Source organism: Pseudophryne corroboree, chromosome 6, assembly GCF_028390025.1.
Source record: "Pseudophryne corroboree isolate aPseCor3 chromosome 6, aPseCor3.hap2, whole genome shotgun sequence".
Lineage (NCBI taxonomy): Eukaryota > Metazoa > Chordata > Amphibia > Anura > Myobatrachidae > Pseudophryne > Pseudophryne corroboree.
In genome coordinates, this window is record NC_086449.1 from 363,556,542 (window position 1) to 363,572,551 (window position 16,010).

At 44.8% G+C, this 16,010-nt stretch overlaps 1 protein-coding gene across 5 annotated transcripts in view; it reads right to left on the reverse strand.

Annotated features, from left to right (window-relative positions):
• Window positions 1-16,010, reverse strand: part of IMPDH1 (inosine monophosphate dehydrogenase 1) — a 133,815-nt gene that overhangs the window by 15,996 nt on the left and 101,809 nt on the right. For all 5 annotated transcript variants that reach the window (XM_063926682.1, XM_063926681.1, XM_063926679.1 and 2 more), the window contains 2 exons: window positions 15,802-15,945; window positions 15,184-15,267 (listed from right to left, as the gene is read on the reverse strand). In XM_063926682.1, coding sequence (XP_063782752.1) covers window positions 15,184-15,267; window positions 15,802-15,945 — 228 coding nt within the window. The remainder of the gene's footprint in view (window positions 1-15,183; window positions 15,268-15,801; window positions 15,946-16,010) is intronic.

Sequence of the window (16,010 nt, forward strand, 5' to 3'; positions counted from 1 at the left end):
CAAAATCAGGTATCATCTACACTGTAGGCTAGACTTTGTGGTTTACACACTAACTTGCCCGTGTGGATTACACTATGTAGGCCTTACCACCCGGTGTTTCAGGGAACGAATGGCAAACCATCGGTTGTCCATTCGCACGGCTATCCAAACGGGTACGACTGATAAACCCGTTGCCAGACATTATCTACAGAGAGGACACCAGGTGGCAAACATCAAATGCAGACTCAGACTGGGTCCCACCGTTGTCACATGGTGGGGACCGTACTCTTGCTTTACGACAACGCGAGAGTTTCTGGATTTCTCATCTCAATACAGTTTCACCTAAAGGCCTAAATGAACATTCTGCTATGAATGTTTTCCTGTGAATCATCTCTGAGGTTAGGTCCCCAGCAATTTCTTATCCGTTGAGCCTTCACACCCAATCGGTTTACCCATATTGGACTACCTTTAATCAGTAGTCCATCAGTAAGCAAGAGCTGGGAGTTTAGCAGGCAAGGGAAGATGCGGGTGTAGAGAGCTCATTTCTTACAGACATATGTGAACGACGCCATCTGTATACTACTAGACCCTATCTGACATAGATGACTATGTTACATATCCCTTTAAAATATATATTTAAGTACTATTCCTTTCTAGTCCCTAGTAGTATAATATAGGGTTAAGCTTTATAAGTGTCCACAGGGGTCTGGTAGTAGTCGGGTTGTGTCGGACTAAATATGTCTTTTTTTAATGTGTTGTTTATTTGTTTATTTGATTATTCTGTCCTATATGACACCGCGTCAGTTTGATCACTATAGCACCTTTAGTGGAGACTGTTGAGACCTGGTTTGCATTAATGCATTGGTATATTCCTATTCAGGATTTAATATCCTGTATTCCCACGAGAGCTTATCTCAGCACTAAGTGAGTAGTGTCACTTCCATTGTGTTCCCATTATTTGTCCTTTAGAAATCAGCATTGAGCAGCGCAGGATTTTATAGTTGGTCACCCTCTTATACATGAGTATCTATACCCTAGGCAGTGGAACGCAAAGCGTTCCGTGGTTGCCATGGTGAGCGTTGTGTGTACGTCACCAAGTTATCAACAGGACTCTGACAACCTATTTCCTGTAGCGTGGAGCGCAATGCGCTCCACGAGCAGTGTATAAGACGAGACGACGTGTGCACCCGGCACTTCCGGTCACGAGGCCGTGGAACGCAATGCGTTCCACGAACGGTAATCAGTGGATTACAGTGTAAATTACGCATTATTAATGCTGGTTTCTGAACGCCCGAAATGTGATGACATTTGGACCGAGTTGGTAGGTTTCTGTTGGATATTAAGCCTGCCCAAACCCATAGTTCAGAGGAGTCTGTGTTTTACAGTGGTGCACGATCCATTTCCGGTGAGGGGGTATATAAGTGCTGGTAATGAGTGGTGTAGCAGTATGGCTGCCGATGCTGGTATGATATGATCATTCAGGGTAAGTACTTGGTATACCTCATGAGCTTAATTGACACTATTTGAGTGACACTTGTCTAGTGAGTTTTTTACTTACTAAGAGGTCTGATCATATATTACACATATGTTTTGTAGTGATCTATGGAGTTGTTTAAGTTGTCTACAAGAGCTGGTTGTCTACATGAGCTTGCAATCTACACGTGTGAGTATTATAATTCACACCTGTATAACTAGGGTGGTGACCAGTTGTAGCTTCCTCTATTTGCTTTGACTCTGATATGAACACTATCTTTCTAGAAACCGTTTTGCATATGGCTTCATGAGTTGTGCAGCCACGGTATAGTCCGAACTGGATGTATTGATTAGCAGAGTAAGTTTGTTTAATACCTTTGACACGCATTAAGCCCCGTGTGTTTTCTATATTTCACTGTAGCTCTTTATGACGTGCATGTGGTGCGAGGGTATTCACCCACTTTTGCTTTGGTGTCGCATTTGTCTTTCACCTGGTGCATAGTGAACTCAATTGACGCGGTGGTTCGCCACTATATGCTTTTTGTTTTTGTTTTGTGTTTTTTGTAATGTTTGTAAAACAGTGTGAATTTATATATGTATTGTTCATTGTATTGTAGAAATCAATATATGATGCCTTGTGAGCATTAATTATATGTCGAAGCTTGTCTTGAAAAAGATCCCGACAATGAGGATCGAAACGTCGACTGAATAAGCCGAATTTCCATCAATAAATTTATGTGAATTATGAAAAGCTGCTGTGAATCACTTATTGGATGAGTGCACCTCCAAAATTATTCTTTTGGACTCTAACCTATATATATATATATATTTTATGTTTTTTTACACACACACGTTGGGTATCCCATATCCAAATGTCCTGAAATACAGATTTTTTTTTTTTTTTTTTTTGAGAGAGAGTAATTAATACACCTGTGCACCTGCTGGGTTACCTGCAAGACATGCACCGTGTGGGGTCCTGAGGACAGAGTTTGAGAACCTATGATCTAATGGATTTACAATGCAAGCAGCCCAGAAACGCTGGTCTCATCTGTTCTTTAGAATGTATTTTCTTCCTGGACACAGTTTTATCAACCTCTGCCTTAACTGCAAGCAGGATAACAGTGACAAATCTACCCTCTGTTTTATGATACAAATTGAAAACACCAAAATGGATAATGGCCCTGCACTTGTACCAAGTTATATTCCAGTGAGACAAACACACTGTATTGGTGGGGGCCACACAATTTTGTTCAGTCCCATGATTATCCAAGGCTAGGAAAGATGCATATCAACTTAAGAGCACAGTAAGAGCATCTTTGCACAACACATGCAGCTGGGAAACACATACATCTATGCCCGAGAAAACCGTATCAGCAGATAGGAAGATGCAGATGGCGCATTATGACGACGACACTAGAGAACGGCACTTTGCAAATTCTCTGCCAGTGGGTATTTAGTCATTGATGAGGCATATATTTTGCTTGTGTGTCCAAGAATCCCGCCCCCCCTTCCCCAGTACATCAGATAGGGAGCTGTATCTGGGGGTGTGAGCTCCTGGTGGAATTCTATTGGCTCCTCTCTTTGGGGGGGGGGGGGGGGGAATTCTTCTTATTTGACTTCAGGGGTGCGACAAATGACCCTCTCCTGCCAGTGTATTTGGAACAGATGTACTAAGCCTTGGATAGTGATAAAGTGGAGAGAGAAACTACCAAACCAATCAGCACCCATCATTTTTCGAACACGGCCTGTAACATGGCAGTTAGAAGTAGATTGGCTAGTACTTTATCTCTCTCCATGGCTTTGTACATCTCCCTATTTTTGTGAAATGGCATTGCTGCATACACTCAACTCTGAGCAGCCCGCCACACCACACCCATGGCAGAAGACTTGGCTCACATACAGAGTTGCAATATAGATTTGTACGGCTCCAAAAATTGCTCAAAGTCATGTACAGTTGGCAGCAGAAGCAGGCACATTGCATTATATTGGATCATACGTTTGTGTCTGCCTTGCTGGGCAACAGACAGCACAGCTAACTGGGATAAATTCACGGGCATATTGGACCACCAGGGGAGCTTTTTTGTGAACAAGGCGCTGACAGGTCTTGTATACATTTTCATGTTCTTTGGACAGTCTGTGTCCCTAGACATTCCAGCAACAATTTAAAGTGCTGCTTAAATTGTGTAACACACAAAAGCAGTGAACATTTAGAGAAGTTATTGTAAAAGACCAAATTGGCAGATTCATCATAATCCGCATCTGAAGAGGTAGATGGGGTGAGATATATTTGCCTAAACTCTCAATACGATAATTGAATACATCGCATGGATGTATCAATTATCTCATGCAGGAACAGAGCTAGCGAGAAAGCTCTGTCCCTGCGAATCAGCTTCACACACTTATCACCACTACCTCTTCCCCTGCCCCACTGCTGCGGCCTTAAGCCACATTGCTGACCTAGCCCTGCTGCACTCGTAGGAAATAAATCAAATCTATCTTACGTGCACTGGAGGGGGCAGAGCGGTGGTCCCCTCTTCTGGCCGGCCTATCAGCTGTATGCAGTGAAAGTGCTAGCCGGCACTTTATTGCATCCCAGCTGACCGCACACACATCAGCTGATCCACCAACCGGAGAGTAGACCACCGCTCAGCCCCCTCTGGTTATTGTAAGCTTTGTTTTATTTACTTTTAAATAAAAAAACTGGGTGCAGGTCGGCTAGGGCAAGCAGAGGTTTGTGAGAGGGGCGATTCAGGCAGCTGGTGACTGGAGCCTGCAGCAGGGAGCAGAAGCTCGGGACAGGAGGCAGCCTGCACTTGAGTGATCAAAATGTGGTCTTTGTAGACACACATAGCTGATCTCACTACCCGTTCCCCGCACAGCTTTCTCTACCAGGGGACCAGGCAATTCCAATTGGGTGCGATGAAACATCGGGAGCATAATAAGGGAGTTTTTCACGAGTTTTCCAGATGTTTCAAAAGGATTTTTTTCTTTATGCTTTACAAGGTACCCAATCAGATCTCCCGTATAAAAAAATAAATAAACCTGTGAAAACACACTGGTTTAGAGAGCTGGCGCTTATTGGGGATTTGTTTTCGCCTGCCCGCAGGTCAAACAAAATCCCTGATAAGCCGCGGCTTGTGCCGGCTTATCGGATCTAATAGGATAGCCCCCGGCAAAGTAATGACCCACAGTCGATGGCCGCTTGTAATTAGATACCGCCCAAAGATTTGATAGGTCCAATAAAGATTCAACAACTAAAGTTCAGTTTTTATAGTGATGGCCTTAAAGACCATCTAAACATGATCTAATCACACTTTTGTTTTTTAAATACTATGTACTTGGCCGTAACATAAAACCTAATAGCATTATGGACTGAAACTTTAACACAGAGGGATATCAAAGTTATAAATAGATAATGTATTTTCTGATGTCCTGGGACCATTAACTGCAACTTATCTTCCAGAAGACAAGACAGATAAATGCTCTGTTACTTACATGGCAGAAATGTATATCTAGAATGGATGCATGTGCAAAAGAAAGAGAGAAGATTAAACGCGGACTGGTCTTGGAGGAGATGACATGAATCTTCCTACCACCACGGCTAGTCACAGACACAAAAGGGGTCAACAAATCTTACAGAAGAAAGTAACCAAAACACAACCACATAAGACACACAAAACCTAAAAAGGTTTCTGATTTTGTAAAAGTTTAGGAATTCTATTTTCTCACTGACATTGAGAATATGATTTGAGCAGAAGAGACTATTTTGCACGCCCTATGCCTGTAGGCACAGCACACATTAATGGGCATGTAATAGGGTCAGAGTTTGCCTGAGCTGCGGGATGCTAGCCGATTTTGGACGTTTAAAGCGGCAATCGTTTACAAAGCAAAACCATGCCTTGTAAATGATTGCCGCTTTAAAAAGACATCCGATTGGCCGGCATCCCGCACCTCAGGGAAACTTGTACCTTATTACATATGCCTTCCATTGGATGATAGAGAAAGCTATAGTTTTCATATGGGAAGGAACCACTCAATGGTGGCTCTCTAGGTATGAATTTATCTCACCACTGTCCTTATACAATCTTATAATAAATACATTCTGCTACATAATTAACTTGCAAACATTAAACAGACACAAAACCACATAACACATGTATATGTATTTGTACTGCAGGTTTTCCTACCTACGGGCAATTTATTGTGTGGGCGGAAAGACTGATATGTGAACTGAACTGAAGAGAGTCCCATCTGGTTTTCAGATTATTCATTTGTGTGTATTATTTTTTTTGCTGGTGAAGCTGGCAGTGGGCCACTTTCATTTCTGTGTTATGGTATAAAGGAGCACGGCTCCTCTGTTAGAGAAGAGTAATTTAAACTTGTTGTTACCTCCACATATTACCAGTAATGTGGACTACAGCCAAGCAACTTGCAACGCTGAGGACAAACAGAAGTTACCTTACCCAGCAGGGGAGTGAAGACCATACTACAACTCTCATCGAGGAATATAAACATTACAGGAAACTACTACTAGGGACAGCCATTTCATGAGCCAATATGATCTTCAAGAGGCAGATAAAGCACCATACCACTATATCTGTCTATTATTACACAGTTTTGCTTTCCAATAGTAAAGCGCTACGATATAGGCTATGCTTTATAAGAAACTGTTAGCAAATAAAATAATTAATGTATTTTAGGGCTTCCTTTACCTAAATAAAGAGGTGTGCATGACACCAACTTTTACAAATAATTGGTAAAATTAACTATAAAAGAGGCCAGACAGTTTTCTGGCCAACTAAATCGCCGGTTGGAACAATAACATAAAGTAGCAAATAGACCGATATTGTGAAAATGCTCAAAACAACCGAAAATTGTTATTCCAACTCTCTGGTTGGATCAAACTTTGTTTTGTTTTTTTACATTAGGTATCCTTTGTGCTACTTCAGGACCTTAAATTAGGTATTTTGTAGAACTAAAAACAACAACATTTTAAGAGGTTTTTTTTTCTGAAACGCGCTCTGCATCTCTTTTTTTTTATTTTTACATTTCTCCAGGTGTCAGCGTGCCCCAGCAGCCACGTCTGGCAACTGGGACTTTTAGTTTGTAAAAGACAAAACTACAAAAAAAATCAATCTAGTTTTATTACATTCATATCCGCTACGGTTAAACCCAGAAGGTGGTGGTGGGAGAGGAGTACACATTTTTTGCGAGCACTACCCTAAAGGAAGCCAGCTCTGGTGCCAACTGGCCTGGGGCTGGTTGGTATCATGGTCGGGGACACAGCCCAACATTTAGGGTTCCTCCTCTATGGTTTCACAAGCCCAGGTTGGGCTGTAAGGGATGATAACATAGTAACTAAGGTTGAAAAAAAGACAATTGTCCATTGAGATCAACCTATTTGTGGTCTCCTATGCAGTCTTATTATAGGACCAGTTATTTTTATGTTAGGACTAGTTATATTATTAACTATAATGCGTGCCTAGGCACCATAACCCTGAATATCTTATCTAACCCATGCTGATTAAAAAGTATGTTTTAATCAATTTGGGGTAGATGTATTAACATGGAGAAGGCATAAGGAAGTGATAATGCAGTGTTAAGTGCAAGGTGATAATGCATCAGCCAATCAGCTCCTGTTAATTTACATATGGGAGCTGATTGGCTGGTGTGTTTATCACCTTGTATTAACCTGGAGAAGGCATAAGGAAATGATAAACCAGTGATAAATGCAAGGTGATAAACACACCAGCCAATCAGCTCCCATATGTAAATTAACAGTTAGGAGCTGATTGGCTGATGCATTATCACCTTGCACTTAACACTGCATTATCACTGGTTTATCACTTCCTTACGCCTTCTCCAGGTTAATACATCTGCCCCCTAATTCTGCTTTTTATCATGCAGAAGTAGGAAGACTGTCAGCCTACTTCTGCGATATCTGAAAATGGTTCAGTTGGATAGATAAGTTGTTCAGGCTGATGAAAATGTTGTGTAGTGTAATGGTGCATACAAATGGTGCTATGTAACCTTGTGATTTTGACTATATAGTCAAAATCATAAGGAAAGTTAGTGCAAATCGTACCATGTATACACAGCTTGCGATACAGATGCGCAGTCCAGCAGGATCTGTGTCGCGAGAAAAAAAAAATATACTGTGCAGGCAAGCCAATTTTGCCTATCTAGTACAAAGTATAGTATAGTCCAAACCGCACATAGCCAATATAGCACCGAGTGTATAGACAATATCGGTGCTTCTGAGCTCTGGGGGAGTTCAAGGGAAATCGTAGTCAAAATCGGGCACAGACAATATCTCACCGTGTGTATGCACCTTAAGGTTCGATTGTTTAGTAAGTTGGTCAGAAAAGTTGGATTGTGTATGGATAGTTTACATGGCTCATTGTAACCTTATACAAAATACTTCACTTCTCATGCAATCGCCTTCCAACATTCATACTTCTTTAAAACACAAAGTCACAGTTCTGTTCTCCGACCTCTTGCCTCTGGTAAGCGCTGACCTGCCTCCATGTTGATTTCATTAATATTGCTGTAGGGAGCTACTTGCTTTATTCTCCAGATCATGTATGAATCGCATTACCCTTACAATACTATTTGGTATCTCCTACTTTAAGGTATTGTCGTTTGGTATACTTAGTGACAGCTCTGTTATGCATGTCTTCTTATATTTGTGTAGATCTATGTGATTGCTGCTTTATCTCTAAATGCATACTGTATGTTCTGTTATTTTTTTTTTTATTGTTTCTGTTTATATCTGTGTGTGTTTGGAAAAACGATAAAATACACTTGAATTAAAAAATAAGAATTTACTCACCGGTAATTCTATTTCTCGTAGTCCGTAGTGGATGCTGGGAACTCCGTAAGGACCATGGGGAATAGCGGGCTCCGAAGGAGGCTGGGCACTCTAGAAAGATCTTAGACTACCTGGTGTGCACTGGCTCCTCCCACTATGACCCTCCTCCAAGCCTCAGTTAGGTACTGTGCCCGGACGAGCGTACACAATAAGGAAGGATTTTGAATCCCGGGTAAGACTCATACCAGCCACACCAATCACACCGTACAACTCGTGATATGAAACACAGTTAACAGTATGAAACAATAGAGCTTCTCAACAGATGGCTCACCAATAACCCGATTTAGTTAACAATAACTATGTACAAGTATTGCAGATAAACCGCACTTGGGATGGGCGCCCAGCATCCACTACGGACTACGAGAAATAGAATTACCGGTGAGTAAATTCTTATTTTCTCTAACGTCCTAGTGGATGCTGGGAACTCCGTAAGGACCATGGGGATTATACCAAAACTCCCAAACGGGCGGGAGAGTGCGGATGACTCTGCAGCACTGAATGAGAGAACTCCAGGTCCTCCTCAGCCAGGGTATCAAATTTGTAGAATTTTGCAAACGTGTTTGCCCCTGACCAAGTAGCTGCTCGGCAAAGTTGTAAAGCCGAGACCCCTCGGGCAGCCGCCCAAGATGAGCCCACTTTCCTTGTGGAATGGGCTTTTACAGATTTTGGCTGTGGCAGGCCTGCCACAGTATGTGCACGCTGAATTGTACTACAAATTCAACGAGCAATAGTCTGCTTAGAAGCAGGAGCACCCAGCTTGTTAGGTGCATATAGGATAAACAGCGAGTCAGATTTTCTGACTCTAGCCGTTCTGGAAACATATATTTTCAGTGTCCTGACAACGTCTAGCAACTTGGAGTCCTCCAAGTCCCTAGTAGCCTAGGCACCACAATAGGCTGGTTCAGGTGAAACGCTGACACCACCTTTGGGAGAAACTGGGGACGAGTCCTCAATTCTGCCCTATCCATATGGAAAATCAAATAAGGGCTTTTACAAGACAAAGCCGCCAACTTTGATACTCGCCTGGCAGAAGCCAAGGCCAATAACATAACCACCTTCCACGTGAGATATTTCAGATCCACGGTTTTTAGTGGTTCAAACCAATGTGATTTTAAGAAACTCAACACCACGTTGAGATCCCAAGGTGCCACAGGAGGCACAAACGGGGGCTGACTCTGCAGCACTCCTTTTATAAATGTCTGAACTTCAGGTACTGAAGCTAGTTCTTTTTTTGAAAGAAAATCGACAGAGCCGAGATCTGTACCTTAATGGAACCCAATTTAAGGCCCATAGTCACTCCTGCTTGCAGGAAATGCAGAAATCGACCTAGTTGAAATTCCTCTGTTGGGGCCCTTTCGGCCTCACACCATGCAACATATTTTCGCCATATGCGGTGATAATGAGTTGCTGTAACCTCTTTCCTGGCTTTAGTAAGCGTAGGAATGACTTCCTCCGGAATGCCCTTTTCCTTCAGGATCCGGCGTTCAACCGCCATGCCGACAAACGCAGCCGCGGTAAGTCTTGGAACAGACAGGGCCCCTGCTGCCGCAGGTCCTGTCTGAGTGGCAGAGGCCATGGGTCCTCTGATATAAATTCTTGAAGTTCTGGGTACCAAGCTCTTCTTGGCCATCCACGAGTATCGTTCTTACTCCTCGCCTTCTTATTATTCTCAGTACCTTTGGTATGAGAGGCAGAGGGGAGAACACATAAACCGACTGGTACACCCACGGTGTTACCAGAGCGTCCATAGATATCGCCTGAGGGTCCCCTGACCCGGTGCAATATCTTTTATAGCTTTTTGTTGAGGCGGGACGCCATCATGTCCACCTGTGGCCTTTCCCAATGGTGTACAATCCTATTGGAAGACTTCTGGAGGAAGTCCCCATTCTCCCGGGTGGAGGTCGTGTCTGTTGAGAAGATCTGCTTCCCAGTTGTCCACTCCGGGAATAAACACTGCTGACAGTGCTAACACATGATTTTCCGCCTATCGGAGAATCCTTGTGGCTTCTGCCATCGCCATCCTGCTTCTTGTGCCGCCCTGTTGGTTTACATGGGCGACTGCCGTGATGTTGTCTGATTGGATCAGTACCGGCTGGTTTTGAAGCAGAGGCCTTGCCGGCCTCAGGGCATTGTAAATGGCCCTCAGGTCCAGAATATTTATGTGTAGGGAAATAACCTGACTTGACCAAAGTCCCTGGAAATTTCTTCCCTGTGTGACTGCCTCCCAGCCTCAAAGGCTGGAATCCATGGTCACTAGGACCTAGTCCTGTATGCCGAAACTGCGGCCCTCTTGAAGATGGGCACTCTGCAGCCACCACAGTAGAGATACCCTGGTCCTTGGAGACAGGGTTATCAGCCTATGCATCGGAAGATGCGATCCGGACCACTTGTCCAACAGGTCCCTCTGAAAAGTTCTTGTATGGAACCTGCCTAATGGGATTGCTTCGTAGGAAGCTACCATTTTTCCCAGGACTCGCGTGCAATGATGCACTGCTACCTATTTTGGCTTCAGGAGGTCTCTGACTAGAGATGACAACTCCTTGGCTTTCTCCTCCGGGAGAAACACTATTTCTGGTTTATGTCCAGAACCATCCCCAGGAACAGTAGACGTGTCATAGGAACCAGCTGTGACTTTGGACTGTTTAGAATCCAACCATGCTGTTGTAGCACTTTCCAAAATAGTGCTACCCCGACTACCAACTGCTCCTTGGACCTCGCCCTTATAACGAGATTGTCCAAGTATGGGATAATTACAACTCCCTTTTTTTGAAGGAGTATCAACATCTCGGCCATTACCTTGATAAAACACCCTCGGTGCCATGTACAGTCCAAACGGCAGTGTCTGGACTTGGTAATGGTAATCCTGTACCACAAATCTGAGGTACTCCTGGCGAGGATGGTAAATGGGGACATGCAGGTAAGCATCCTTGATGTCCCAGGATACCATGTAATCCCCCTCGTCCAGGCTTGGAATAACCGCCCTGAGCGATTCCATCTTGAACTTGAATTTTTGTGTTCAAGGATTTTAAATATAAAATGGGTCACACCGAACCATGCGGTTTCGGTACCCCAACCCGTGTGGAATAGTAACCCCGTCCTTGTTGAAGCAGGGGCACCTTGAGTATTACCTGCTGGGAATACCGCTTATTAATTGCCTCTAGCACAGCCTCCCTGCCTGAGGGAGTTGTCAGCAAGGCATATTTTAGGAAACGGCTGGGGGGAGACATCTCGAATTCCAGCTTGTACCCCTGAAATACTACTTGAAAGAAACAGGGATCCACCTGTGAGCGAGCCCACTAATTGCTGAAATTTTTTAGACGGCCCCCCACCGTACCTAGCTACACCTGTGGAGCACCCGCGTCATGGTGTGGCCTCACAGGAGGCGGGGGAAGAATCTTGATTCTGGGAACAGGCTGACTGGTGCAGCTTTTTTCCCCTTGTCTCTGTACAGAAAGGAAGCGCCATTTGACCCGCTTGCTTTTCTGAAGCCGAAAGGACTGTACCTTTGTCTGTGAGGAAACCTGAGGTAAAATTATTTCTTCCCAGCAGTTGCTGTGGATACGAGGTCCCAGAGACCATCCCCAAATAATTCCTCACCCTTATAAGGCTCTCTATGCGCTTTTTAAGTCAGCATCACCTGTCCAGTGACAGGTCTCTAATACCCTCCTGACAGAATGGACATTACATTTATTTTGGATGCCAGCCGGCAAAATATCCCTCTGTGCATCCCCCATATATAAGACGACGTCTTTAATATGTTTTTATGTTTGCCAACTAGTATCCCTGTTTGACAGGGTCACCGACCACGCTGCAGCAGCACTATCTGCAGGTCTCAGTCTAGTACCTGAGTGTGTAAATACAGACTTCAGGATAGCCTCCTGTTTTTTATCAACAGGCACCTATTAAAGTGGCCGTATCCTAAGACGGCAGTGCCACCTTTTTTGACAAACGTGTGAGCGCCTTATTCACCCTAGGGGATATCTCCCAGCGTAACTTATCCACCTGGCGGGAAAGGGTACGCCATCAGTAACTTTTTATAAATTACCAGTTTCTTAACGGGGGAACCCACGCTTTCACACACTTCATTTATTCATCTGATGGGGGAACAAAACACTGCCTGTTTTTTCTCCCCAAACCTAAAACCCATTTTTAGAGGTGCTTGGGTTAAAGTCAGAAATGTATAACACTTTTTATTGCCGGGATCACGTCACGGATGTTCCTAGTGGATTGTGTATATGTCTCCACCTTGTCGACACTGGAGTCAGACTCCGTGTCGACATCTGTGTCTGCCATCTGAGAGAGCGGGCGTTTTTGAGCCCCTGATGGCCTTTGAGACGCCTGGGCAGGCGCGGGCTGCGAAGCCGGCTGTCCCACAGCTGTTAAGTCATCCACCCTTTCATGTAAGGAGTTGACACTGTCGGTTAATACCTTTCACCTATCCATCCACTCTGGTGTCGGCCCCACAGGGGGCGACATCACATATATCGGCCTCTGTTCTGTCACCATATAAGCCTCCTCATTCAACATGTCGACACAGCCGTACCGACACACCGCAGACACACAGGGAATGCTCTAAACGAGGACAGGACCCACAAAAGCCCTTTGGGGGGACAGAGTAAGAGTATGCCAGCACACACCAGAGCGCTATATATATATATATATATATACACAGGGACTAACTGAGTTATGTCCCTAATAGCTGCTTTTTATATAATATACTGTATACAGTGCCAATTTTAATGCCCCCCCTCTCTTTTCCCTCTTACTGTACTGTAGAATTGCAGGGAAGAGCCAGGGAGCTTCCTTCCAGCCGAGCTGTGAGGGAAAAATGGCGCCAGTGTGCTGAGGAGATAGGCTCCGCCCCTTTTTCGCGGCCTATTCTCCCGTTTTTTATGGAATTCTGGCAGGGGTATTTACCTCATATATAGCCCCTGGGGCCATATATTGAGGTATTTTAGCCAGCCAAGGTGTTTTTATTGCTGCCTCAGGGCGCCCCCCCCAGCGCCCTGCACCCTCAGTGACCGGAGTGTGAAGTGTGTGAGAGGAGCAATGGCGCACAGCTGCAGTGCTGTGCGCTACCTTGGTGAAGACAGAGTCTTCATGCCGCCGATTTTCCGGACCATCTTCTTGCTTCTGGCTCTGTAAGGGGGACGGCGGCGCGGCTCCGGGACCGAACATCAAGGCTGGGCCTGCGGTCGATCCCTCTGGAGCTAATGGTGTCCAGTAGCCTAAGAAGCCCAATCCGGCTGCAAGCAGGCGAGTTCGCTTCTTCTCCCCTTAGTCCCTCGCTGCAGTGAGCCTGTTGCCAGCAGGTCTCACTGAAAATAACAAATTCTAAGACTATAACTTTCTAAGAGCTCAGGAGAGCCCCTAGTGTGCATCCAACCTCGGCCGCGCACGAAATCTAACTGAGGCTTGGAGGAGGGTCATAGTGGGAGGAGCCAGTGCACACCAGGTAGTCTAAGATCTTTCTAGAGTGCCCAGCCTCCTTCGGAGCCCGCTATTCCCCATGGTCCTTACGGAGTTCCCAGCATCCACTAGGACGTTAGAGAAATAACAAAAATAAAAAACCCACGCAGTCACAGACATGAATGAACAGATCCACAGTACGCCATCCAATCAACAAAACATACAAAAAGCAAGATTACATAAGGACATGGGAACAAGCATGATGAAGGAAGAGTTTCAATAGTAGATCAATATACTAACACAAGATTCTCACTTGTAAGGTATGGGTGGTCTTCAGGTTGTAGTGTTCACCCTAGGCTGTTTTAGCAAGGCGCCGCGCCCTGCCCGTTTTTTAGAAAGCAAAACCCGCCCTACCCCTTTTGCGGCGCCCTGCTAGAACAGCCGCCCGCTTCCTGCAATCCCAGCATGTAAAGATGCCGTGCGCATGCGCGCGGCAACCATTCACGCATTGGGAGAGAGCTGGGGGAAGCCCAGCACCGACGGAGGTGCTGGGCACGCCCCAAAAAATGACGTCGCAGGCCACAGATGCCCTATATAGTAGAGTCTGTGGGCCGCACCACCCACTAAAATGACGCGGCTCCGGCGTCCTGCCCCTGCCTCATCCTAGGGGGAACACTAGGTTGCCGAATGTTGGGAACCCGGCGCACAGTATACTGACACTGACCGATATTCTCCCTCGTGGGGGTCCACGACCACCCTGGAGGGAGAATAAATAGCATGGCGCGCGTAGCGCGCCATCGTACCTGCAGCGTAGCGAGAGCGCAGCAAGGCACCAAAGGGGATCATTTACGCTCGCCACACTGTCGGTATGCCGGCGGTCGGGCTCCCGGCGCCGGTATGCTGGTCGCCGGGAGCCCGGCCGCCGGCATACCATTCTACACCTGTAAGGTACAACTAAACACAGCTGTAACTGTAATCCAAGATCGCGTATAAAATCTCTCCCTATTATGCAACATATGCCCCTAAATATTATTCGCTCATCATAATTCAAAACAAGTCTAAATGTTATGGTGGGTACACACTATGCGATAAGCTACATGAGATGGCATGCCGTGGCTGGCCCAAACATGCAGCATCTGACGATATGGGATGCAGTTAAATTGCTGGTAGTCTGGATCCCGGCATTTAGGATAACTACGCTGGAACCCCGGCTTACAGGGGCTATTCCCTATCCACGACACCCATAGAGTGGGAATAGAACCTCGAGCCACCGAGTCCGCAAGGGGACTCTCTGCGCTCGCCCTGCTGCTGGCATACTGGAATGCCTTTGCCTGTATGTGTTTAGCATACAAACCCTGTAATGTTTACACAGACTAGAAACCTCCGCCATGCATGCCTTACAGAGAGCTCCATATTCAGGGTATCCTAGAAGAGGAGAGAGGGGAACTTACGAATGGAGACCATGGACACCACCTTCCACTTGTGCAGACATCGTTCTCTTTTCTAGCTTAAGCTCCCCAGAATACATCATGGATCTGCAAAGAATGGGAAACATAGGCTTAAATAATTACATTTACACAAAGCTTAAATAAAACAAAGCAAAATTAGCAAATTCATTTTAATTAAAAGCATAATTCCTCTAAGTGCAGAGACATTGTTTTTAAATGGGGTGGTACACCTTGGGAATAATTTTCTAAATGAGTCCCAAGGTGTACCACCCCATTAATAAAAGCGTTGGAAAAAACAAAAAACCTGTTTGTCCATCTAGCTTTCATTTAGGCTCATATTGCTTTACTGAAAACCTAAATCTGTGAAGGAAAGAATTCCTATTAAATAGGTTTGAAATGAAAATTCTGAATAGTCCGTTAAACTTGCTCTGTGCGTAGTATCAGTTATTACATTCTCGATAAGTTAATGAAATCATATCTATGGCTTGCGTGAAACCTATTCTCTGAATGCTTATTTTAAATAAGGCTTATAACATGACTATCTTACTTCAGACTTCTATTTTATACATTATATAGGCTTGAAAAAAAATCATACCTTTGTTCTAGAATAGTAGAACTTACCTCAATATGGAAAGACTTTTGGCCCCTATGTCTTGGCAGCCATGCTGAATGCCTGCAATTAGGTATGGTGCAAACTTATGGATGGACCCTTTGTCTTGAATGGAACCAGATACACCTTGTGCCACCTTCACCTTATCCCCTTCACTGCAGAAAAAGGAATGTAAAGTTCACATTTATTTAATCAATCAGACATGGGGATGGGGGGGATT